The sequence below is a fragment of the Myotis daubentonii genome, chromosome 7 (genome assembly GCF_963259705.1).
Source record: "Myotis daubentonii chromosome 7, mMyoDau2.1, whole genome shotgun sequence".
In the NCBI taxonomy this organism is placed as follows: Eukaryota; Metazoa; Chordata; class Mammalia; order Chiroptera; family Vespertilionidae; genus Myotis; species Myotis daubentonii.
In genome coordinates this window covers 26,466,639-26,492,699 of record NC_081846.1, presented here as the reverse complement: position 1 = coordinate 26,492,699, position 26,061 = coordinate 26,466,639, and the positions used below count along the sequence as shown (strand labels likewise).

Below are 26,061 nucleotides of genomic sequence, written 5' to 3'. Positions count from 1 at the left end.
CAGGAGAGATAGCTGTGAGGAGGAAATCAGAGCCCATTGTGGGCCCATAAAATGGATATCTTTTCAACTAAACAGATTGCTATCAGTCTAACAGAGGGACTCAGGTTCCTTTCTGCCGGGCCATTTCCTTTACTGAGTGTCTGTAAGAACCACCCAGGCGGGTGTTTCTCAGGACAGCAGGCTTTTAGGTCAAATAGAAAACCTGGGAGTGCCTGAAAAAGCCCGACACAGGCGGGTAGTGACGCACGAGCTGGATGACATCACCCTCCCTGCTGCCGGGTGGCGTGGAGGCTGCGGTGCCCGGATTTGTGCAGCTTCTCTCGCGTGGGAGCACCAGCAGCCAGGACCACAGGGAAGAGCTTTGTGCTGAGTAGCTGAAGGCTTCCCGGCTGAGAACCGCCCTCCCCTTCGTTCATTTCAGAAGCTGGGACATCCTCCACGCGTTGTCATCCTCCCGCAATCCAGGATGGACAAGACCCAAGAGCCCCCGGCCATGACTGTCCACCTGCTGGCCAGCTCTGGACAGGGTGCGCTCCTGCAGCAAGCTCTGGACCAGCTCCTGGGCTGTCTTTGCCCAGAGGTCCGTCTCTTTATGGTGTCAGAGCGGGTCAGTGCCGTGAAAAACTATGACAAGTGCCACCCCAAGCGGTCCCGGTTCCCAGGGATGTCTGTTCTGCTCTTCCTGCACCACAGCCGCGGAGAGGAGCGGCTGCTTGGAGTTCTCCACTCGCTGCGGCAGTGGCCCTGGCAGTGCTACCCCGGCCTGAGCCTGCAGGGCAGCCCGTGTCCCTACAGTCTCGCCGGTCAGGAGTTCTACACTCTGGACAACCACATGCCCGTCTGGGGCGTGAGGCAGGTGCACTGCGGCACCGAGGTCCTGCGGGTGACGCTCTACTGCACCTTTGATAACTACGAAGACGCCATCAGCCTCTATGAGATGATCCTGCAGAGGGAAGCCACCCCGCAGAAGAGCAACTTCTGTTTCTTCGTGCTCTACGCCACCGAGAGCTTCGCCCTGCAGCTGTCCCTGAAGCAGCTGCCCCTCGGAATGTCTGTGGACCCCAAAGAGTCGTCGGTGCTGCAGTTTAAGGTCCAAGAGATTGGCCAGTTAGTGCCTCTCCTCCCGCATCCGTGCGTCCCCATCAGCCGCACCAGGTGGCAAACGCAGGACTACGATGGCAACAAGATTCTGCTTCAGGTATCTCTGTTTTGCCTCTGTGACCTGGTAGACACACATGGGATGGTGTGATTTTACATTCAAGGTGGGCCTGAGAGATGATTGAATGTGGGGTTCTCAGCCTAGGTTGTGTCTCAGAACCCCTGGGGAGCTTTATAAAATTACCAGGACATGCCCTAACGGGTTTGGCTCAGTGGATAGAGCGCTGGCCTTCGGACTGAAGGGTCCCAGGTTCGATTCCGGTCAAGGGCATGTACCTTGGTTGCGGGCATATCCCCAGTAGGGGGTATGCAGGAGGCAGCTGATGGATGTTTCTCTCTCATCGATGTTTCTAACTCTCTATCCCTCTCCCTTCCTCTCTATAAAAAATCAATAAATATGTTAAAAAGAATTCCCAGGACAGTAAGATCAGAATCTCCAGGGGCACCCAGGCCTGGGCATTTCTTAAAAAGCTCCTCAGATGATTCTAATATGTAGCATGTAGTGGTGTTGAGAGTCACTGATCTTGTAAAATCCCCCTCATGGGACAGATAAGCAAGTTCAGACTCTGGACAGACAGCTGCTTCTGAACCATTTGCTGATCAACTGCTTGTTCTCAGGAAACAAGTTTGTCTCTTCAGAAAGTATGTATATTCCAGAAGCTGGATTGCTGTAAACAAGCATGCATTTCTTTTCATTTTATCAACAGACATGGAGCTAAGTTCATCCTTATGTCCTTTTTCGCCATTAAAATAAAGGAACATAGTCTTTCATGAAATAAGTAATTCATTTTCTTCTTCTATAGCATTTCTTGAAGTCTGCTTTCTCATTTCTAAGTCTCTCAACTGCACTCACTCGGACTCTGTTCCTCTCTCTTTGTCTTGCTCCATTTTCTTTCCATTCTCCATCCCTGTCCCTAATCTACCCCACACCTAGTCTCTCTCTCTCTCTCTCTCTCTCTCTCTCTCTCTCTCTCTCTCTCTCTCTCTTTCTCTCTCTTTTCCCATTCCCACGCTCTCACTTTCAATAGTTTGGCTTATGCTGCCTTGGAAGAACACGGGTGGGCATTTCTCTGAAGGCTGCCATAGGATAGCAGGGTAATATCAGTGGTTTGGGTTAATCAGTTAAAATAATCAGTTAATTGAAAGAAACAGGTTTCAGCTCTTAAGTAAGCAAGCCTGGCACTGTGTGGGGGCTGCTTACTATCTCTATAACTCATTTCCTTGCTATTTCTCCCTCCTCCATTTGGAGAAATCCTTTTTGCTATCTCTTGGAACCACATTCAGTAAAAGACAATATTATTTTCCCTGGATGATGTCAGTCTGCCCCTTAAAAGCTTAATCATTTTTCAGTGATGTATATTTTCTTGTTTCTGAAGTGTTTAGAATCAGTAGAGTGACAGGTGATCTTCCTGTTCATCGAGATAGTTGCTACTGTTCCCTGAAACCTGATAAAAGCTAGCTCTCAATTTGTAACATTTTACAAGCATTCCTTAGAAAGATGGGGTCTAAATGATCAGAATTTTTACAAGTGCGTTTCAATTTATTTATTTTGGCAGGAGGCGCTTTGTTCTCCCTCAAGGGATATATCTCCACCACTCAGCATTGTTTCTTCTAAAAATGCCTCATTCCAACTGCACACATCTGCATTTCTGTTTTAATAATGTTGTACTCACTTTTGCCACATGGTCTAAGGAGTTTAGAATTTTCTTTTAAAAAGAAAGTTGACATTTCCTACTCTTAAAAAGATTGCAGAAATGGCCAGCCATGTGATAAAATAACTTTTAATTTTCTTGATAATTAAAATACCTAATGTCAAATAATTAGGGGCCTAATTTATAGGTTCTACATTTCTATGTGCAAAATTTTACATTTTGGGGGTTCAGCTTTATTTATTTATCCAACAGATATCTAGTGGTTGTTTACCATGTGCTAGGCACTGTGCCAAGTACTGGAAATACAGTGATGAAGACATATACAATCCCTCACCTCTAGACATCCAAGTCTGGAGGAATATCCAGAGAAGTAAGCAGGCAAGTGCAAAACAGTGTGTTATATGATATGGAAAGTATAGGCTGGTAGGAGAGGTAGCAATAGTATTAATTACGATTGTATACCCAACTCATATTTAACACTACTATGCCCCAGGCACTATTATCACTTAATCCTCTCAAAAACCCTGTGACACTGACACTTAGTTATCTCATTTTATAGATGAGGAAACAAGGGCACAGGAAGATTAGGTAATTTGCCTGAAGTCCTCAAAGTAATAAATGGCAGAGCCAACATTTAGGGGCATCTAACTCAGATTCAGTGATATCAAGAAGGCTTCCAAGAGAAAATGATGTGTAAGCTTGGAGTTGACAATGAGTAGGCGTTTTTAGGAGAAAAGATTAGAGGAGACATATCTCAGACAGAGGGAATAATATACACAAACTCTGGCATTAGGAAAGAACAAACAATGTCCAACAAATTGAAAGAAGTTCAAGTTTGATCGGTGGAGCTTGAAAGGCAGGAAGTGGTGAATTATCAGGCTGGAGTAAGAAGGGGCAGACTGTGATGAGTGCGGGTAGGCCACCCTAAAGGGCTGAGACTTAATCTCAAGAAGAGTACGAAGCCCTTAAAGCAGGAGGGTGACATGATCACAACTGTTTCAAACTCCTCTGGTGGTGAAGTGGGGAAGGGATTATTTAAATGAGGTGTGCAGCCTGCTGGTCGTGAGTTTGACCTGCTTGGATTAGAGGGAGGTAAGAGCATCCATGGGGAATCCCTTCAGATGGCTGTTGCAGTGATTCAGATGAGAGATGATGACAGCCTTAGGGTTAATGGCAGTGGGCATGGAGAGGATCTGAGGGATCTTTGGAAGGTAGAGTCCACGGGAACGGTGACATTGGGGATAGAAAAGGGAAGATGATGCTCTCCCCTGGGTAACATGGGCTAATGTTGTCATCGTCTGAGACAAGAAAAAGAGTAAATGGGACAGATTTAGTGTGAGGAGGGAGGTGACATCAATTTTGAAATGTGGAGTTTGAGGAGCTGGGGCCTTGGGTAGATAGGTATGAAGCTTAAGAGACAGATCTGAGCTGTAGTTATACTGTTGGGAGCCTTTGTCATTTAGATAATCATGAAGACATGGGTGTTAAAGGGATTGCCATGGGAGAGTGTGTAGAGTGAGAAGAGAAGAGGGCCCAGGTTAGCATTGAAGAACTAACAAGCTAACAGAGGGAAAGCCTCCTTCAATGGACACTGAGAAAGGATAGATGGACAGGAAGCAGAAAATTTAGAAGAGAAAGAGAAGGAGGTATTGATATTCAAGAGCAGATGTAGTTGGAGAACTGAGCTGAAGGTCAGAGATGGCCTGAGAGTGCTAGGTTGAAATTGAGCCTTTCAGAGGTGGAGCATTTTAAGACGATAAGGCCCAGTAGAGGGGCCATGGGATGCATGAGCAGAGCTGAGAAGAGGGAGGCACTGGGCTGGCTCAGCAGGACACAGTGGCTTCCAATCTGGCTCAGGCAGGCACTTCCTGAACGCCCTGAGATATCTTGGTGCTGGTTGTGGCTTCAAGACCAATTTTATTCTGTTCTGAAACTGCTTAGGGGGTTAGGGGAACTAACGCACGCAGGCTTCTCTTTTTGTTCATGGTTGTTAAAAAAAATTACATGAAATCCCCAAGAAACAAACTTACAGATTTGCCCATTTTTACTTCTGAAAAATAAAAAAGGAAAAAATGAGATAACTGAGTACTTTTCCTTCAAATATCACAGACACATTTATTGTTTGGCTGTTGAAAATTTGGACTCAGAAGTTAACATCTGTTAAATATTCATACCATGCACTTAAAGATAATCAATTAGAAAATGAACCCTTAAAGAAACCATCAACACCAAATGCTGGTGAGGATGAGGAGTAATTGAAACTATTATTCACTGCTGGTGGGAATGCAAAATAGCACAATCACTTTAGAATATAGTTTGTCACTTTTGTACAAAAGTAAACACACTCTTACCATAAGATCCAGCAATTGTACTTGCTGGTATTTACCCAAATGAGGATGGATTTCCTCCACCAGGTTGGGCAGACTAATACCAACCCCGAGCGATTTCTGAATATGGAAATAACCAGGCCTGTCTCCATTCCCAGAAGAAAAGACTTCATTGGATCAAATACAAAGGTAGATATGATGTCAAAGATGGCAGCATAGCATTTTGAAGGATTGTGTTTATTGCTTCTATTCAATTCACCCGACTTACTGAATGTCGGTTATGGGCATGGCCTGGCAGAGGGTGACTAGAACAGTCTATTCTTAGCATGTAGTGACCAGATAACATTGGTTACATTTGTTCATCTTTACTCTGTCCGGTAGATCCAATCGAATCCAGGTCTTGGTGTTAGGAACAGCGAGCTTTCCTTTCTGAATGGCAACCCCGAGGCTGACATGCTTCCCCAGGGATCCAGGGTGACCCCGGTCTCCACAAGGAGGACCCTAGAGCTGAGAAGGCGAAGGAGCCGGGGCAGGAGGTTCAAAGCGGCTTCTCTGGAATTTCCTGAGTCCAGTGGGAGCCCAGCATCAGACAGCTCTCGTGGCACCTTGTGGAGAAGCCCTGGCTGCTCATCCCAGGTCAGCAGCCCAGCTACAGATGCCCAACTGCCTCTGTGTTCTTCCCACCTTGAACCCGGGGCCAGAATGAAGGTCTTTGGTTGGGAAAATGCCTTTGAGAAGCTGGAGGCAGAGACCAATGTCGACACAGGGCGCACTGTGGTCAACTCTGAACCCAGGAAATCGTTTCTGAGCAGGTTTCCGAGGGATCTGCAGACCAGCCAGCCACCATCAGCCTCCTCCTTAAGGGCAACTGCCTCCAAAAACAACAAAAACTTGAAGGAAAGCATCCATCCTTTGTCACTTGCTGGCCAAAGGGACCTTGATGCAAGGAAGATAATCTCGAAATGTCTTCATCTGCCAGTTCAGGGTGAAGAAAAAGAAGGAGAAGAAGAATTCTTTATATAGTATAACGCAATGTGGTTTTCTAAGATACAAGATCAAATACAATGTTCCAGAAATGGAGCACTCTTTCTTGTTCATCTGAGGGGGCCTGTATGCTAGCCATGCACAGGTCTGTATTACTTTTATTTGTTCAAAGTCTAATGGTGTTGTAAGCGGTTGTTTGCAGGCATGGTCATGGTCATAGACACACTAACCCAGCACCTATCAGGATAATTGCATTGTATGGAAATGAGTTGAATGTGTTTTGCAATGTTGATTAGTGTATGTAATTTGGTTTTAATTTTTATTGGGGTTGCATAGCTCATCCCCCTGGACAGCATGGGCTATTTATTCTTTAGTGTTTTAATTTTTATGTGACCTCCTTTTATAACTAGGCCCTGTTCACCACATACCCTCTAGGGATTTAAGTTGTTTGCATCTGGAATGAGTTAACATGCAAAGTGTTTTGAAAATTAGGAATAATTAATTGTTTTTCTGTTTAATGAGCAGAAGCACTGGAAGCCAAAAAAAAATCAGGTTAAAAATGAAAGCTAAGGTTTCCTGCTCCTCCATTTCTCACTTGTTTCTGCACTACTCCGGTGGGACCAGAGGCTCTCGCTACTACCCAGAGAGGAATGTCACATGACTGGGTGATTCGAGATCGCCACAGAGCATTGGTTGGGTTATTGGAGCAGGACTTGGGTTCATCTGGCCATGTTTGAATTCCTAAATTCCTTTGCAATATTCATTCATTCAACAAATATTTACTAGGCACCTAAGTTTGAATCAGACATTGATATATGGTATACATACATTCTGTGGCCATCAAATCAAAAGTGATTATGGTTCCACCAGTTTGATAAATCCATCCTGTCAACTCAAGAATATATTGAAGTCCAAATTTATTCCTCTAAGAACTTTTTCCATAATTCATTCTCACAGTTGCTGCACCAGGCTGTGGAAAGCATTCACAACCTGCAGATGGAGACTGGGCAGATTATGCATTGCAATTATAATCATAATAGACAAATTCTCAATTGCTCATGCGCTGCATTTCTTTTTTCAGTTGGGTCTATACCACATTTTAAAAAGTCTAAGGTCTGTGTGTTTTAGTTAAGTTATAAGGTTATTCTTTTTTATTATATATATGTATTTTATTTTTCAATTACAGTTTATAGTTAATATTATTTTGTATTAATTTCAGGTATACAACATAGTGGTTAGACAATCATATACTTTACGAAGTGTTCCCCAATATTTCCAGTACCCGCCTGGCACCATGCATAGTTATTGCAATATTATTGACTACATTCCCTATGTTTTACTTTATATCCCTGTTACTATTTTTTAATTACCAATTGGCACTTTTTAATATCTTCACCTTTTCACCCAGTTCCCAAAACCCTCTCACCTCTGGCAATCCTCAGTCTGTTCTCTGCATCTAGGAATCTGTTTCTGTTTTATTTGTTTATATTGTTCTTTTGATTCCACATATAAGTGAAATCATAGGGCATTTGTCTTTCTCTGGCTGATTTATTTCACATAGCATAATACTCTCCAGGTCTAACCATGTTGTTGTAAATGGTAAGATGTCATTCTTTTTTATGGCCTAATGATATTCCATTGTAGAATATGTACCACAGCTCGATAAAGGTATTCTATTTTATGAACTTCCTTCTCCAAGACAGATGTCACATAAGACTTCAAATGCTGATTAGCTGGGTCTTTGGGAGACCTGGCTACTTAGTCCACCCAACTGGGGAGAAGGGTGTGCTCAGACCGAAGGACGATTCTTATGGCAGCAAGACTGGGCTGAGTTCGGGGTGCTCTGCCCAGCCCTGGGTCCAAACGAATGACAGTTGCTAATGGACAAAGACATGACTTCTAAATTGATTTTTTGGGGTCGTTACAACATCAATATATTCTCATTCTCATTTTTTTCTCCCCCTCAGATTAAAGGTAGATCTTAAAAAGTGGGTGAAGAACTTAACTTTGGTATGGTTTTCTATAATAACATTTAAAAAATGAAAGTCTTATTTAAGTTGAACTGTTGAGCTTCTTTGAAAAGCCCAGCAGGGGGGCGTTCTGACATTTCATTCCCACCTTTAACAGGTTGCCTAAATTTCTTTAACATAATACATGGGTAAGAATATAAGTGCATGGAAATCATAAGAATATTGCAAAATTTGAATGAGTACCTTATAAAATTGACTTGTAAAATAAAACACTCTTCAAATATCACCTGCTCTATTCTGCTCAACGTAGGAATCCAATTTACAACATGATAGGTTGAAAATACCAGTGGGTGAGTTGGGAGAGGCCCAGATTTTGGTTTCAAGCTTTAAAATTTACTATTTATGAGACCTTGAACTGTCAGCCTCTTTGATCCCCTGTTTCCTTATCTATAGTAAGGAAAGGTTGTTAGAAGAATCAAGATTATGTATATGAAAGCATTTGGATATTGCCAAGCATTATGAATATGCAAAATGGTATTAGTACATGGTCCTTCAGACCCACACTTTTAAAATGTCATCGCAACAAAGGATTTTTTGAAATAGGTTTTAGTAAAATCAATGATACAATAAAAATATAGTGATATAATGATTACAAATAAAAGAAACTTTTCTAATAGTATTAGTATGTGTGCCATTTATTTTCATCTACTGAAGAAGAGAATTATAGATAGAATTCAAGTAGGTTTTAAAGCTCAAAAGAGGTTATACGAAAGAGGTTAACTATACACTAACTTAATCTAATTTATCAAATCAGACTCTACACTATAATGATACTGTATTCCCTAAAATGTAAAATGTATCACTTTTAAAATCCGAGTGACTCCTGTTGATCAGATTATTTTATTTTTTTCTTATAAGGGTTGCATTGCAGTTGCTTGGCTATTTTTAACCTTATTAATAGTGTTTCACACTTTTTTTGCAAGCATTATTTAGACATTGCTAAACATGTGACAGCATTTGTTAGTTGGGGGAAGTAGATCAGGGGATTTGGGGTGCACACACCTTGACTTAGGAAGGGACATAGACCATACCTCAGCTGTACCCTATCCACTCTCTGTTCTGATGGGACTTTGTCCAGGGGTCCTGGTCCCTCCACCACTCCCCCAAATCTGCTCACTGCATCCAGTTAGGCTTGGAGATGCTGATGGCACAGACAGTAATGGAGAGAAGTGTGGGAGAGGGGGAGACCCTTTCTTCCTCCCGAGGAAGATGGAGGAACCACAAGCACAGACCCCCATGTTCTATTGATGAGAACCTTCTAAATTTCATGTCAAGTTATAAAAACAGGAATGCCTGAAATAACTGACTTCTGTCTCCCTTTCTTGTATCTTCTAAGACCTCATGTTTGTTTTTTTCTCTTTTCCTTCTCTTTCCATTTCTTTCCCTCCCTTCCCCCCTCTTCTCTCTCCTCCTTTTTTTTATGTGTGTGCATGAATTTGATACTCTTCATTCTTCCCCGTTTTAAAAAACACTTTGCCTTTCCAGCCTCTCCCAGGGTTCCTCAGGGGCTGACATGTAGCTGCAGCTTCTAAACAGGCCCCTTGGCTAAGCTCTGAAAGACCAAGGAACAAGAGACCCTTCTCTGAAGAAATTCTCCCATTTCCAGGTTATCCCCCGGGTTCTGATCTGGGACACTAACCCAACATCCCTTAGAAACAAGTTGGCCTCCCTCCACACTTTCTCTTTTCACGCCTACTAAACCATTCTCTGAGGTCTGAGATGGTTCTGGAACAATTTTAACGATTGGCTATGGTATGTGATAGCAAAACAAAAGACATTGTGGCTCCAGTGAGCACATAATTAGGATTTATGTTAAGAATTTCATCCTGTTAAACTTTATTTTCAAGTATATTATTTTAAAAGTGTAGTTATTCCAGAGAATCTTGATGAGGTCTCTGCTTAGCATGAGAAGAAATGTATTATTTTTACAAATTCCATGTTGACCAGATATGTTTCTGAGATGTTTCTTTTAAAGATAATAATTCTAAAGAGGAACAGTATTTCCAAATCTGAACTGACCATAATGGCTGGCCTGGGCAGCGCCTGCTACATGCAAGGTGCTCTTGTATTTCAATCTTTACGTCAATCCTGTGAGGTGGGTGCTATGATTACCCCCATTTTACAGCTGAGAAAACGGAGGCACAGAGAGATCAAGATCCTAACCAGAACTGCTCAATGAGTAAGTGTCATGGCTGGGCTTAGAACCCAGGCTGTCTGGCTGGAGTTTGTATCCCTAACCACTATCCAACCCTGCCCCCTCGAAGTGGGGTGCAGGGAGGGAGAGCTCAGCTTCAGCATGTGCCCACAGCATCTCCACACTGTGTGCCTGGCATATCACCCTGGTTTCCTTTCTGCCCCCACTTGTTCTGTCTGCCCCAGACCTGCTTAGGTATGAGGTTGAAATGCCTGTCACGGGGGAGCTGACTAGATGACATCCTATTGGAGCAACCCCAGCTTCCAGCCCTTAGCCCAGCACCAGGACCAGAGTAGATGTTCCACAGTAAAAAAATTTACAAAGATTTTGTTCAGTGGATACACAGCAAGGGGACACAGATGAGGCTTCCATTTTCTAGATGCCAGAAGAAGCTGTTGTACTGGGCGGGGGGAGGGGTGTGTGTGCCTGCCATAAGCAGATACCACAGGCTGGGTGGTTCTAACAGCAGACATTTATTTTTCTCACAGTTCCAGGGGCTAGGAAGTCCAAGATCTAGGTGCTCACATGGTCGAGTTCTGGTGAGAGCTCTCTTCCTGTCTTGTAAGAGGCCATCTTCTTGCTATGGAGAGAGAGAGAGAGAGAGAGAGAGAGAGAGAGAGAGAGAGAGAGAGAGTGCTCTGTTGTACCTCTTATAAGGGCACTAATCCCATTCACAAGGGCTCCATCCTCATGACCTAATTACCTTCCAAAGCCCCCACCTCTGAAGACCATCACCCTGGGGGTTAGTTAAGGCTTCAACATATGAATCTGGGAAGACACATTCATTCCATAACATAAATGAATCCTATCATTTCCGTCTGTCCTAAGTGCCAGTCTCCTTCTGCCAGCCCCTCGTTTCATTAGCCTTTCCCCCATTTCCCAGGTGTGCAGTTTTCCTCCATCGCCTGTTGACTGCAGTCCTATCTCAGCTTGCAACAGTTCCCTCCTCATTTCGTCTATCCTTTTAGTGTATTGCTGCACCTCTCTCTCATAGTCCCTGCTGCTGTGCTCTCTGAACCTCACTCCAAGGTTTGGCCTCCCTCATCCACTCCACAAGCATGTCCTGGCCACCAGATGCCGGCATCTCTTTCCTTTATGTCCAGGACCTTGTCCAGGCTCCCAGAGCCTCAGCCAGTGAACCTCACATCAAAGGGTCCAATTTTGTCTTCAAGAGATGAAGCCACAGGAGACGGTCACAGCAGACATGATGCTGCTGCTCTCATCACAAGGGTGTTTGAATTCCCGCAGGCATGGATCATGGTTGATTCGAGTTAACATCCATTGTAAGTCACGGTCCTTTTTATATCCCTCTCACGGGATAATATTCACATCTTGGAATTTTCTCTGCTTTGGTCTAAGTCGCAAAACTAAGTGTGACTGAATTTCAACAGGACTTTTTAATGAGGTGTGTAAATACTTCCCTTGTTTTTCTCCCTGAACCAGTCTGACCTCAGTGGGCACTATCGTGACACAATCAAGTCACTGGGGGTAATCTCCAAACTGTGCTTGTTCTGCTTCATCCTGAGAGAGGAAAAGGGGGGATTTTAAAATTAATGTATGTTCAGGAAATTTCCCCATAGGCGTTTCAGTGGGAGGCAGAGCCCACCTGAAACACATTCCATCTGCACCTCTCCTGCCTTGGGCATGAGACACAGACACAGAAACAGACTCAGCCAAAAAGGTGTGTCCTTCTTGGAGTTTTGATGCTTCCTCGGGGGTAGGAAGCCTTCCTTAGGGCAGCAGCACTCTGGTCCCAGAAAGAGTGATGTCAGCCTTTGGCCATGGAGCCCTCAGTCCACACTGGTCCAGGGCCTGATTTTGGCTGTAATTCTGTCAGGTCACACCTCTTCCCCTCTTTTTGTTCTTGTGCATTTTCTGAGACCAGTTCTCCAGCCTTCTGATAAATTCATTCCCAGCTGGAGTCAGCTAGGATCAGTTCTGTTCTCACACCAAATCACTGAGATTGACACGGAATGAAACACTGATAGAGGTTAAAGCCAAGAACAGAATTGGGGCACTGTATTAGGGAATTGAATTTTCAAAGGGATATACAAAGATGTTAAAAGCTGTTTGTTTGGGGACTCAGTGTCTCTTTAAAGTTCTCTTGTCTTTCTTTGACTCTTTTGACTCTTTTCTTTCTGGTCGCTTCTTTCTTCTCCCTCATGGCTGCGACAGTAAGAAGACCTGCTCTCTCCCCTTTATGAGTCTAAGAAGGAAGTAAGATGGGACCCACTGTGGGAGGGGAGGTGCTTTTTGAAAAGCAGGTCAGCCTCCAGACTTTTGTACAGGCTAGACAAAAAGAATCCTATGGGCTATGTGGTCTGGCCTAGGTCAGCTGGACAGGGCCTCATAGGAGTTAGAGTCCTTTCATTTATAAGCAAGAGAGACTGGGAATTAATTTATACGAAAAGGGGAAAGAAGAAAAGCTACTGAGTCACTTTAATTAACAGAAGTGGTCAGGAGACCACAGCCCCAGCATCACATCCCACTAGCAGAGCCCCCTAGTGGACAGAGGAAGTCTTTTCTCAGAGATCCTAGAAGAAAATTCCCAGGGAGGTCTCTGATTGGTTTGTGCTGAATCACATGAACCAATCACTGTGTACGAGTGATGGGGTTCTCTGATTGGTGAAGCTGTGGCTCTTTGTCTATCTGTGTGAATGAGAGCTGGATGGTGGGGGTCACAGGGAGGGAGTCAGCCCCACTTGAGTAATATGTAGGTCCTGCATAGGAAAGAGGCTTTTTTATTATTATTATTAATCAGAAGAAATGAAAAGAGATGTTTGGCAGGCAACAAAAATAGGTATCCACTCTGGGCCCAAATTTCTGCTGGTAACAAAAGAGGAGCACCCTCTGCATTGTCCCTCTGAGGGAGACCTTGGGTGCTGCTCCTGTCACCTCTTCCTTGTAAAGAATATGCTTTTGAAAACGTGACACCTTCCAGCATCTGGCCTCCATCAGTCTGCTTTATTTACTTTAGAGTTTGTATTAGTTTCCTCGAGCTGTTGGAACAAATGACCACAAACGCCATAGCCTAAAACAATAGAAAGACCACAAGTCCAAACTTAAGGTGATGGTACCAACCGCCCTCTGGAGGCCCAAGTGGAGAAGCACTCCTGCCTCTTCCAGCTTTCCCAGGCCCTGGCTGCAAAACTCTAAGCTCTGCCTCCGAATTCATCTCACCTTCTCATCTTTACGTTGCTTTTTGTCTCTTCTAGGGACACTTGCTATTGGATTTAGAGCTCACTTGGATAATCCAGGATGATCTCATTTCAAGATCATTAACTTAATTACATCTGCAAAGACTGATTTACCAAGCAAGATCTTAGTCACAAGTTCTTGGGGCTAGGTCTTGACATATCTTTTTACTATTCAACCCATTACAGAGTCCTTATGTGATTTTTTTTCTGGGTTAGTTTATTAATTTATTTGTAATGTCTGACACTCTCCATTCACCCACCCTACTCTCTCTCTCTCTCTCTCTCTCTCTCTCTCTCTCTCTCTCTCTCACACACACACACACACACACAAATATAAATTCTGTCAGAGTTAGTATCTACCTGTCATCTTCATAACTGTATCCATAAACCCTAAAACAGCACCAGGACCAGATTAGGTGCTCAGTTAGTGTTAGTGATTGAATGAAAGTGTTGATCTCCTTGGATTGTATCTCATAAGCATTTCTGCATATGTTTGTTACTGTTCCTAACCATTGTATTCGTGTTGGGCAACATGTTTCTCTACCTCTCACTTAATACACACTCCCCCGATGCCTGTTTTCCTTTATGTTGGGTGATCATTTCCATCCTTTAATTCAGAGAAACAAAATTTATGTGCCACAATATTGTGCTAGATGCTGCCCAAGGAATTAATGGTAGAAAAGACATGGATAAATACACATTGCATAACTTTATTTTTATTTTTATTGCCTGTTCAGCTGTAAATGTTTTTAGCTTTCCCTCCTCTTCCCAATATTTTTCTCATCTCAACTTACAGGTTAAGCTAGCAATTCTTGGACAATATGTGCTCAGAACCTTTAAGTTTTGGGTTTTTGTTGTTGTTGTTTAATTCACTTTCTTCAATTTTTATTTTCTTAAGTTGGCCCTGGACAGTTGAGGCATGAAAGAGGCTTCCAATGGACACTAGCTAACCTGGTTCCAATAGGCTGATAAATAGCAGGCTAAAGCCTGTTTTTGACCACCTTAAGTAGAATTTTAAAAATAATAATTAACATACTCTACCACCTGAGCAGCCATCTCATCAGTCTGAAATAGCTACTGGGAAGAAGTATTAATAGAGTAATTTCTATTGAGACACTTCTTAGCTTCAGAGATAATTAAATGGCAGGTGATTCCCCACAGCTTCTAGGGTCACCCGTGTAGGCGTGGAGGGTTTCGAATGGCCTCTGCACAAGTCTTCCTTGAGCCCCGACCACCATCAGCACAGGGCTGGACACTGAGGAGCTGTTTGCCTGGCTCAGGACCAGAGGGATTGAAATCAATTCTTGCAGCTTTCTCATGAGAGGAGAGTTCTCACATTGTTGAAGCTAGTCGTCAGTGTACACTAGAGAACCAGGGTTCAATTACTCTTCACATGGCTGTGCTGAATGAGCAAGCTTTAAAAGGGCCCACAGACACCACAAAAATGTTCCCCAAGTGCAAAAGCATGAAAACATAACCGCCTCGCTGTAGATGCTGCCCTACAAAACCCAGCACAGGATTCCTCAGGAATGAAAACCAGGCTGGGAGCAGATCGCGAGATACATAATTAGAGAGTGAAGCACCTCCTTGAATGGTTACTCGCCAGTTTTCACCACAGCGGTGCCAGCCAGAGTTTGCTTTCAGTCACACCCATGAAAGTCTCGGTGAGGCTGAGTAATTTAATGTGTGACTTGACTTTGCAGTATTTACAGTTTGCATGTAAAAAGGAGATATTCCAATGAGGCAATGGAAGTCCACATCATAAAGAAATTTTTCCCCTTCTGTTGTGAGCACAATTTAGCAAAAATGTAATTGTGTCCTGGGCTTTCTTCCTTCCTCCCTCCCTCCATCCCTCCCTCCTTCCCTTCCTTCCTTCATTAATATTATTATTACTAGAGGCCCGATGCATGAAATTCATGCAAGGGGCTCGGCCCTTGCAGCCCCGGCTTCTTCTGGAAGGTTGTTCGGCTGTCCAGTCTAATTAGCATATTGTGCTTTTATTATTATAGGTTATTATTATTATTATTATTATTATTATTATTAGTTTATTTTGGGCAGTCTTTATTAAGTCAGAGAAGTGCTTTTCTACCACCTCTGGAATTGGATATGCTGGATCCCATTGAGTCACACTACAGACTGGCATAATTTCTGTCCTACATTGGACTAAAGTTAAGATGATGAATTTCTGTGCCTGTGTGGGTGTTACAGGTTACTCTTATGGGAAGCCTACAGAACTGGGTGAAAGTAGAAGGTACCTAGTGAAATCAACTAGCATTCTCTGGGCTGTCACAAGGCGCTGTCACCAGTTCCTCATTCCAAGCGGAGTGAAGGGGAGGGGCGAGGAGGAGAGAGATTTTAAGATTTATTCAGAGAGCAGTGCCAGAGCCTCAGTTTTTACACGAAGGCAAAAGCTCTGCCTCTTTAAGTCGATAGCTCTGTAGTGTCCGCTTAACTACCCCTGGGTCACAGTTGCCCAAAGATGCAGCCAGGTTATGGCCACAGGCGGAGCGAGCGACTGGGGAGCCGGGGGGACTCTTGGTGCGGTTCTGGGTTCAGTCTGTCTGTAAGAGAAGCTGGAGGGAGGAGGGAGTGCTGTGTCTGGGCGGGAGATTTTATTATGCAGACCAGGGGAGAAAGCCAATCGCAGGAGCATGAGTGGGGACAGGAACAGATCCAAGATCTCACTCTCGGTTGCCTATGGCCATGGCAACAGAACCTCTTGTTTAGTGTGACAAGGGCTGAACCGGATTCCCGGACTCTCTGAGGATGAGATGCCCAGGGTACAAGTGTAGGACCCTGAGCATCTCAGACATGGTGCCTCAGCCAACAGGGGCTCAGAACCAGAGCCTTCTGGCTTTGGGCCTGGAACCAAGGTAAGGCCTTTGAAGAAAAAAAAAGTGAGACTGGTGTGTGTGTGTGTGTGTGTGTGTGTGTGTGTGTGTGTGTGTGTATCTGTCTGTCTATCTCCCTAGGGCAGTGGTCGGCAAACTGCGGCCCCTTGAGTGTGGCTCTTCCACAAAATGCCACTTGCGGGCATGCATGTACAGTGCGATTGAAACTTCGTGGCCACACTCAAGGGGCCAAAGAGTCGCATGTGGCTCGCGAGCCGCAGTTTGCCGACCACATGTCTTTAGCAGGATAACAATAATCATGAGACCTCAATATGTGTGAGGACTGTTCACAAGTCAAGATTTTTTTCATGTACAATTCAAGTTCTAAGATTTTTACATATGTGAACTCATTTAATCTTCATAATAACAGCACAAGGGAGGTACTATTATTACCCTAACTTAACAAATGAGGAAGCCGAGGCAAACGGAGTGGAAGTAACTTCTGTAACTAGTAAGTGGGGCCCAGGCCGTCCAACTCCGAATTCCTGACTCTTCATTAGCCCACATATGTGGTCGGCTGAGCAATGGCCCCAAACATATCTATTCCTGATCTCTGGAATCTGTGAATGTTGCCTGACGAGGGGAAAGGGACACTACAGAGGTGACTGAGGGTCGTGGGATGGGACATTGTTCTGGACTATCTGGTGGGCCCCGAAGTAATCACAGGTGTCCTCACAAGGAGGAGGAGGGGGAGGGAGATTTGACCACAAAAGGTGATGTGAGACGGAAACAGGGAGAAGAAAGGTGATGTGATTCCAGGAAGGAGTCAGAAGCCAAAAAATGCCAGTGGCTTGCCTTGTGACACCTTGATTTCGGCCCTGTCAGAGGCGCATTTCGGACTTCTGGCCTCCAGGATTATATGATTATAAATGAAGGTGGTTTAAGTCACTAAGTTTGTGGTAACTTGTTATAGCAGCCATAGCTAACTAATACACCATGATTCTCAACTTTCTTCACAGAGACACAGGGAGATGATATCTTCAGGGGGAGCATGTGTCCACTCACATTGGACACCTTCAACTCCCACTAAACTAACTAGTGTGTGTCTGTGTGTCTGTGTGTCTGTGTGTGCATTTTGTGATGGCAAGGCATAATAAATACATGCTATGAGGATGTGATGTGATTCAGTAATATAAGAGTTCTCAAAATTCATTTTTTAAGAAAATGTACTAGTAAAATCACTAAACGAATATTTGGTTTTAAACCTTATTACTGTGACTTCACATAGAATATTAACAAGTAGGTAGTATTAATGAATAAACATATGTAAACCTGGTTTGATTGTGTGTAATGATATACATGATTTTTTGCTCATTAGCTTCGTTTGGTGCTTGTTAAAGGCCCCTGACAGCCACGGAGATGCTCACAGCATTATTCTGACCTCCAGAAATGTAAGTGGAGATGCCCTACATGTGCTTTTTCATCTTCCCATGTATCCATGGTTAAAAGGAGAAGGAAACAAATATAAAAGCACAAGTGACAACTCAGCACATGAACTGCAGCCCACCGATGGGGCTGAGGTCGGGGGCATTTCCATTCTACCAGCGTAAATGGCATCCTCTTTACTCTTGTCAGGACGCAAGAAACAGGAAGTGAGGTAATGATTGGCATGCCCTGGAGTCTTATTTAATGAGACAAGCAAACCATCCACAAATTTGGGTCCTATATTACTTTTGCACAACAGTCAAGCACACAGGCACCCAGTGTTGAGATAGGCAGGGAAGTTCATTTCGCTTTCATGGTGCAAGCAGGGCCCCAGCAGGTGGTAGCGAGGCTGTGCACATTCCCAGGGCTGCCTTCACCGTTTGAACACATGTGGACCCGTGTTTGTTGGAACAATTTCCCAGAAGCATAATTGCGAGTTGTGAGGAACAATGCAGGGCCACGCAAGGCAGGGCCACATGGGAAAGCGCCAGGGTCGGTCAGGAGGCATTGGGAGCGAGGGGAAGTGTGGGCAGGAGCCTTTGTTGTGGTTTCTGTGGAAAGGAACAGGTCCGGCAGGGTAAGCAGGTTTAGGATTGGCTAGTTGGAATGATTCCAGCAGGCTCTGCACCCAGGAGTTGTCCCCAGTTGCCTGGTGCTAGGTTCTGTAGTGATTAGGACAGGGGAATAGGGGCCCCTGTGAGAGCCCCATGGGAGCCAGATAAAGGAAGGGCTTGGGGTATGGGCTCTGGATTGGTTGGTTTGCACATGAAAGGCACGCTGCAGGTGAGTCTTTAACCATCTCCGGGAACATGCAAGCTCTGATAGGGGCAGTCTCTCCAACCCAGATGTCAAAACATCACAATAAAAAGACATGCTTAATGCAGATGGAGAAACTGCTGCCAGACATACAGAGCAGTAAGAACAGGAACGGTGAACATTCCCTGAGCACTTACTTGTTTTGTGCCTGGCCCTGGGCCACGTGCTGCGCATGTGTGAACTCTGTCAATCCCACACAACTTTCTGAGTTGGGGCTGTTTCAGTTAGGTTAGGTGACTTGCCCAAAGGCATTCTGCCAGTAAACTTCTAAATTAGAATCACCAGCCTAGACAGTCTGGCTCCCAAAAACCACAAAGAGGCCCAGTACTTTTAAATGGAGGTGATGGAGCCTTTCAAAGAATGTAGCAGTGATAGAGAGAATGAATTTGGTGAGAAGATGGGTGAAGAGTGGGCTCTATGTTCTTCTGAGTGGAGAGAAGAATAAAAGAATATGTTTTGGATGAGTGAAAAATGCCTACACCCAAAATATTGTAGACCTAATATATATATATACTACTATACATACTTTGAATGATACTTTATTCTGGTGTTTGTTCAAATGGGCTCAAGTTAACTGCCTTACATGAAAATGCATTTTTTAAAGAAAAATGGTATTAAGGCTGGGCTTCAACAAGGGTCTCCAGATGATGAGCAGGCTATGAACAGAATGAACCACCCCAGGGAGAGACGTGGTCGATGGTAAGAGATATAAGTATGGAGCTACCACCCAGAGGGAACAAGTTGGAGCCACTAGCGAGTCAGGGAGGATATAACTTCTGAGGGGTCAGGGTGGGGACTACATGGAGGCAGAATTATGGTGGGAGGTGGATGGAGTTGTCATTGTTATTGGCAAGAGTGAGACAGAATGAGACTAGCCCTAAAGATCCCTGTCATTTGTGGTACTCTGTCACAAAGGACACAACTTTAGAGTACCTTTATCTGGGAATATTCAAAACCATTTCTAATTGGAGCCCCCCATCCAATACAACCCCAGACGATGTGAGGGAGCCACTCAAAATTCTGTCATGTTCTGGAAGCCTGGCCTATGTGTTGAGGTAATCCTGGAAGGTCTATATCAAAACCAAGAACCCTGGGTCTTCCCTCAGAGTAGCATCCAGTAAATATTCATCCAATTAATTCAGTTTCACTGAAAAAATCGACCTGCACAGGGAAAAGGAGTCACACATCTTCCATACACACTCTCACCATTGTAATGAGTATTCTGAAGTCCCAGAGAGCTGGATTCATCTCTACCAGATGAGTAGGGTGCTATCGCCACCTTGTGATCAGAGATGCAAGTGTTTTTATTATGAGTGTTGAATGTGGAATAAGGTCCTTCATTTAAATATGGATTAGCTTCCCTCATATGCTTCTGAGCTAGTCTGTCATATCCTTGTTTTGTTCCTTCAGGTGTACTTAGAAGAATTTATACTAAAATTGAAAAAAATCCGCATTGACCCAAAGTGGGTAAGAGATACCCTCAAACCATTAGAAGCAAGGAAGGAACCTGTGTCTCTAGTTCACATCTATTCTCAGATGGGCTGAATCTAGCAGCGTTGGGGCCAAATACTGAAAATAGCAGGTGAAATCCTAGGGACTCTAAAGTGCATCCTGGTATTTAGCATGGAGAGTTACTCCTCATATCCCTTCAAAGTAAATATTAAAAATTTCTCCACAATGAATTGCCAGACGATTAGAACTCCCTCCTAGTTTGACTTAGCACATTTTTTTTGGTTGAAATGATTATTACAAAATCAAGTTACACATTTTGTAAACCCTTTCCATAAAGAACATTTCCAACCATCGGAAAATAAAATAAGCAAAATATTACTAACAGCAAGAACTTCACATTGATTCACCTTTTTTGATTTATTTTGTTAATCCTCACTCAAGAATATTTTTTCCATTAATTTTTAGAGAGAGTGGATGGGATGGGGGAGAGACACAGAGAGAGAAACATTAATTGGTTGTCTTCCCCCCCCCCCACCCCCCCTCACCCCCTCCACCCCAGGGATCAAGCAACGGAGGGAAAGTACGTGCCCCTGACTGGAATTAAACCCAGGACCATTCAGTCCGCAGGCCGGTGCTCTATCCACTGAGCCAAACTGGCTAGGGCTAAACTAAACCTTTTTTTAAAAAAGCTTCAGAAGCTATCCCCCCTCCCTGACTCCCGATGAAATTGGAAGATCATGGATTTAATGCCATTCGCCTCCTATTTACTTTTCTTTCTCATCAGTTACTTCTGTAATTTGCCTCTTGAAGGCTGTCTGTTGGCAGCTGTGATAGTATTTTAACAAGAGGTAGTTTCTTCCTGGTCTTTTTTTTTCCTTCCTAATTTGGACCCTCTCATCCCTCTCTTACTCCTTCATCTCCAGCACCCACAACATTTAACGCTGTTATCTAATATCCAACAGGGACAGTCTTTGCTCAGCACAGAAGTATGTGCATGGAAGGGGACAAATAACAAGTGTTTGTTTTTATCAGTTAAAACTAAGAACCTAGGCCTTATTCAGATATTCTCAGTAAAACGTTAGATAAGTAAAGGAGAAAATCAGGATCCTAACACATATAAGCTGCCGGGAGCCGGTCCATCCTTGCTGTTTCAAGGGACCTGGCATATATGGCATACGGTTCTTAATATGTTTGCTCACCTTCTTGGCGCTGTGTTTTAACCAAGGTCACCTCTCTGAGAAAGGTTGAATCCCCAGGTAGGGATTTTCCCCTGAAGTCAGGGAGGGAATAAAAGCCCTCAACTAAGTGCCAGGCGGGTAATTAATCACTTTAACTATGAACAATCATGCTTAAGCTACATAATCTTTACTCCCTGGAATGGAGATAAGAAACGCCCTAACCTTTGCAATAGAGATTGATAGGATTGAATCAACTGGTATAAATACAGATGTAACAAGACAGCAACACACAGAACTTAGAAGTCAGAACTCAGAAGACAGAATTCAGAACACAGAACCTACACAGAACGTTCTCTAGAGACAGAAGAACTTCGCTGGAGAGAACATGGCAAAAGATCCTGGACTGAACCTGACTACAGAAATTGGCAAGAGAACCTGACTAGAACCTGGTGACTGAACCTGGCTGGAGAACCTGGACAGAACCTGGCTGGAGAACCTAGCGAGGGAACATGGCCACAGAACCTGGCTGGAGATCCGAAGCAGAACCTCTCTGGAGATCGAGACCAGAACTTGGCTGGAGATCCTGGCTAGGCTGCTGATCAACTGAACACTGTCTCCGTGCCCTTCTTCTTTGCCGACTCCGTCTACACCTTTGGGGACCCCTGGACCCGCTGGGGCTGGACCCGGGCAATAAGCTACCTGGTATTTAGCATGAAGAGTTGCCTGATCAAGTGAGGGTGTCTGAAGTATTAGCTTGAAACATCTTTAACAGCTATATCATCTTAACCTTCTGGGAGAAAAATAGGGCACTCAACCAAGAAAGTATATCTTGAGCGCAAGGTTAAAACTACTACTTCCTGTTTTAATAGGTGCATCAGAACCTGTGTGGAAATAGGACCATAGGAGCCCGCTAGCTGCTCCGGGATGACACTTGGATAACAGGTTCATTAGGGTTTCCTGAGGACAGGACATCCATGTTCCTGCTCATCCTGCAAGTTCCTCTGTCAGAGCGAGATTGATTTCTTGGATATAATGATTGATTTCTGGGCCAGTGCCAAGAGAGCATGTCGAAGGCCCTCCCTAAAATCATACACTCTTATTTTTCTTTAATTACACCATTCCTTTTAGTTTCCAGTCCTGTAAAAAATGCTAGCCATTGAGTGCGCAAGGGAATAGACTACTTGAGCCATGAACAGCCTCCTACCACCTTGACCTTTGACCCTTCTCATGCGGCTCAATCCTCCTACAGCCCTGGACTGAGTTCTTGGCTGATCAGGAGGTGCTGAGTGGGCAAGTCTCTCCAGGACTGTCCAGGGCAGCTCTGAATGTCCCAAGACTGAGGCATCACTGCGGGTTAGTACACAACACCTGCTTCATATCACAGTCACTGCTTTACAGCTTTTTATGTGGCTCTTCTTCTCCCAACTCAATTGGAAGTTCTTTCAGCGGTGGAGAACTTGCTGACTGTCTCTAGCTTTCAGGGAAGCTCTGGAAATTTGTGGAAACTCAGTGTGGAATTGTGATTGACAATCAGATAGATAATGAAGAATGAGGGGAAGGAGGAAAATGAGGAATAGGAGGAGAGGTCAGCAAGGGATATCAGTAAAGCCAAGGGAGCCCAAAGGGTGCCACAGAGACCCATGGTTCAAACCCCTGGGTTCAGGCGGATGTTCACACCTATTGCAATCTTAGGCTAAAGAGGCCTTCATTTGCACCTTGTCGTTTTATGTTGGGGCCTTGGGGTACCTACCAGGAGGAGATAAGAAAAGTGAGGCAGGATTGTTCATAGGCTAGGGAAAAAAAGTCAAGGAAACTGTTGAGAAGAGGGTGATAGAGAAGCTTCTCTCCATTTCCTGCTCTCACCCTCCACCCACCCTCATGCCTGGGAACCACAGACTCAGGGGATCCTCCCAGGCAGAACCAAGTGAGAGGCCGTCATCAGGCATACTTGGATCTTGCTCGTGGAAAGGTTCCAGGTTTTTCCCTCTTCCGTATTTAGAGACTCTTTTTTCTGGAATGTCCCCAAAGTCACCAAGTGGTGTCCAGAGATGTCTGAAATGGTTGACACCAAGAACAAAGTGCCGGTGTCTGGGGGCCTGCGTGCAGGACGGTCAGTGGTGGTTGCTGTAGAAAGTGGTGGGACCGGCACTGACAATCAGGGCTGAGCTCCTAGAGGCTGCTGCCCCCGTCCTTGCTGCCCTTGCCCCAGAGCGATATGGTCTGCTCCACATTCCACTGAGAAGGACAAACATGCCCAATGGCTCCAAGAAAAGCTTGGCTATTTTAGCAGTGGTAATGGGTGAACTTGGCAGCAGGTAAAACGCTATGAGCAGGGCCAGTGGTGACAGGTGGTGACAGGGGAGGGATGGCATAAGCCTGAGGCCTCGTGGAGGGTCCCTGAGATCCATCCATGGAGAAAGAAACCAGAGTTTTCCACATGCCTCCTCCGGCCAGGTCCTCAGCTAGGCATTTTATGTCCTGGCACATTGACTTACTTTTACTTTTAATGATAAAATATTCCAAAAAAGCAGAAGAGCACGGAAAACACCGTGGATACTCATGGAATGCTCCTTGCTGGAACAGATGTCAGCATTTTGTCAAATTTCTTCCCATCTCGTCTCATGTCTTTTTCAGCATCTGGGCCTTCAGTCCTTGAAGGAGTTGCTGTGGCCGGGCGGGGGGGGGGGGGGGAGGGGGAGTTGGGGTGGTAGGAGGGAAACACGTGGGAGAAGCCCAACTGTACGCAAGCAAGCCAAAACCAATATTTGACTGCCAAGAAGGCCAGCTGTGATGTGTTTCTTGTTTTTAATGCATATTTGTATATCTTGTTAATGTCTTAATTTTCAGAAATATTTTAATGACTTTTTATTATAGGGAATTTTACTCACAAGTTCCCCTCCTTACACAACTGTTTCTATTCGCCTGTGCTCTCACACATTTTCTCCCTTTTATGTAGTTTCATCATGGTTATTGCATAAACCGCCCTTTCATCTCACAGTCAGCATCCTCGGTGAAGCGCAGTGCTGGCCGGCCATGCCGCTGAGTTTATGTGCCCAAGTTTCCTTTGGGGGAAATATGAAGTTATTTCTATTGGTTTTCAGTTTGTTCCTTTTTCAATTCTAAGTTGTGATCATGAAGATCTTTTAGATGCAGGGAACTGAGCTGACCATGCCCCAATTTCATGGCGTAGAAACACCATCATTTTATACTGTAGCCCCTCTTTTATTCTCTTTTTATTTTCCTCTCCTTTCACGCCTGGTCCCCAATCTCATTCCCCTCCCTATGTCTGGTGTATTTGCTATGTATCTTTCCAAATGAATTCTTTATAAATGTGTCCAATGAGAAACATATTATTGTTTTCTGTTTTAGAAAACGTACTTCAAGGGTATTGTGCTCTAAATCAATTGTTTCTTAGTTTCCTTTTCCAAGCCATGTTGCCGAATGTGGTTAGTTCCTTCTTTCCCGTCTCCTTCCTTCTGGAGAGCGTTGGATTGTATGTGTGGTGCGCGTCCATTTTGATGAACATCTTCTGGTCTCCCATTCCCGGAAACCCCAAAGCTGTACTCAACCCACATGGCCCCCTGGGCACCTGTGAGGGCACTTTCCTGGGATATACACTCAGGAGTACAGAAGCTGTGTCTGAGGGTATCAGTGTGCTCAATCCCACAAAATCCTGCCAGATTGCTCTCCAGATGAACACCATGCTCTGGTCCCACTACAGTGCAAAAGGGCTCTGTTTTTCCGCATCCCCACCAACAAATGATTTTATAAAAATTCTGATTTTTGGACAATCTGATGGGTGAAAATGGTATCTCAGGGTGGTTTCAATTTGCATTTTCTGATTCTAGTGAGGATTCTGGTTCCTTTGGTCATTTGCATGTTAATATACTTTGTCCATTTTCCTGTTGGGCACCCTGTCTTTCCTCCCATCTCATTTGTAGGAGTTTCACTGATACACTAAAAGTGCTCTAACTTGCCTGGTTCTTTTCTAGTCATGCAAAAATGGACTACCAACAATTTATCTATGTCTAAATAAACTGCCATATAAGGATAAATACTTGTTGTCTTAACATCGTCTGTCAGTTCAAAGCTCAAAGGAAGAAAAAAAATCAGAGAGGGAAGGTGCTTTGAGCTCTGAACTCTTGAATCAGGATGCTTTTACTTGCAAGTGAGAAAAACTCAACTCCAATTAATCCAAGCAAAAGGGACTGACTATATTGGCTTACAAAAGTTCAGGGAGGTCAGATTCCAGGCATAATGGGAAATCACGGTTAAAAGGAGGCATCTTTCATTCCTTGGTTCTTCTGCCTTCTGAATTGGTCTTGCTCCTGGTCAGAATTTCTCTCTACAGTAGCAAAGATGGGCCCTGAGTTCTCTAGGCTAATGGATCTTTGGTCCTGGTGACCTCCTTGTCCAAGGGGGTGTTTTGATGTCATTGAGGGAAGAGTTTGTGCTCAAACAAGATAACCCAGAGTCTCATCAGCTTGTGCAAAATTAAAATTTGACTTTAATAAGTCAAAATTTGACTTGTAAGTTTAATAAGTTATAAATTCCTTAGTAACTTTAATAAGTAACAAATTTAGAAAGCTAATTTTTCCCTATCCTTAAAATTTAAATTACAAATCTTATCATCCTATATAATAAAAGCATAATATGCAAATCGACTGAACGGCAGAACAACCGATTGGCAGAGGGTGCGGCCAGCCAAGGCATGTGCCAGTGGGCAGAGGGAGGGGATGGTGATGGGGGGAGGGCGG

At 44.2% G+C, this 26,061-nt stretch overlaps 1 protein-coding gene across 1 annotated transcript; it reads left to right on the top strand.

Moving 5' to 3' along the window:
• Positions 1-200: 200 nt before the first annotated feature.
• Positions 201-8,769, top strand: FAM124B (family with sequence similarity 124 member B). Its single transcript, XM_059703327.1, has 2 exons — positions 201-1,198; positions 5,519-8,769. The coding sequence occupies exons 1-2, from the start codon at positions 467-469 to the stop codon at positions 6,158-6,160; spliced, it is 1,374 nt and encodes a 457-aa protein (XP_059559310.1). The 5' UTR covers positions 201-466; the 3' UTR covers positions 6,161-8,769.
• The last annotated feature ends 17,292 nt before the right edge of the window (positions 8,770-26,061 follow it).

Bases quoted from the DNA above. Each gene is read 5' to 3' on its own strand.
- FAM124B (XM_059703327.1), top strand. From the start codon at position 467: ATGGACAAGACCCAAGAGCCCCCGGCCATGACTGTCCACCTGCTGGCC. The intron at 1,199-5,518 runs GTATCTCTGTTT...TCTGTCCGGTAG, and splicing joins GCAACAAGATTCTGCTTCAG to ATCCAATCGAATCCAGGTCT.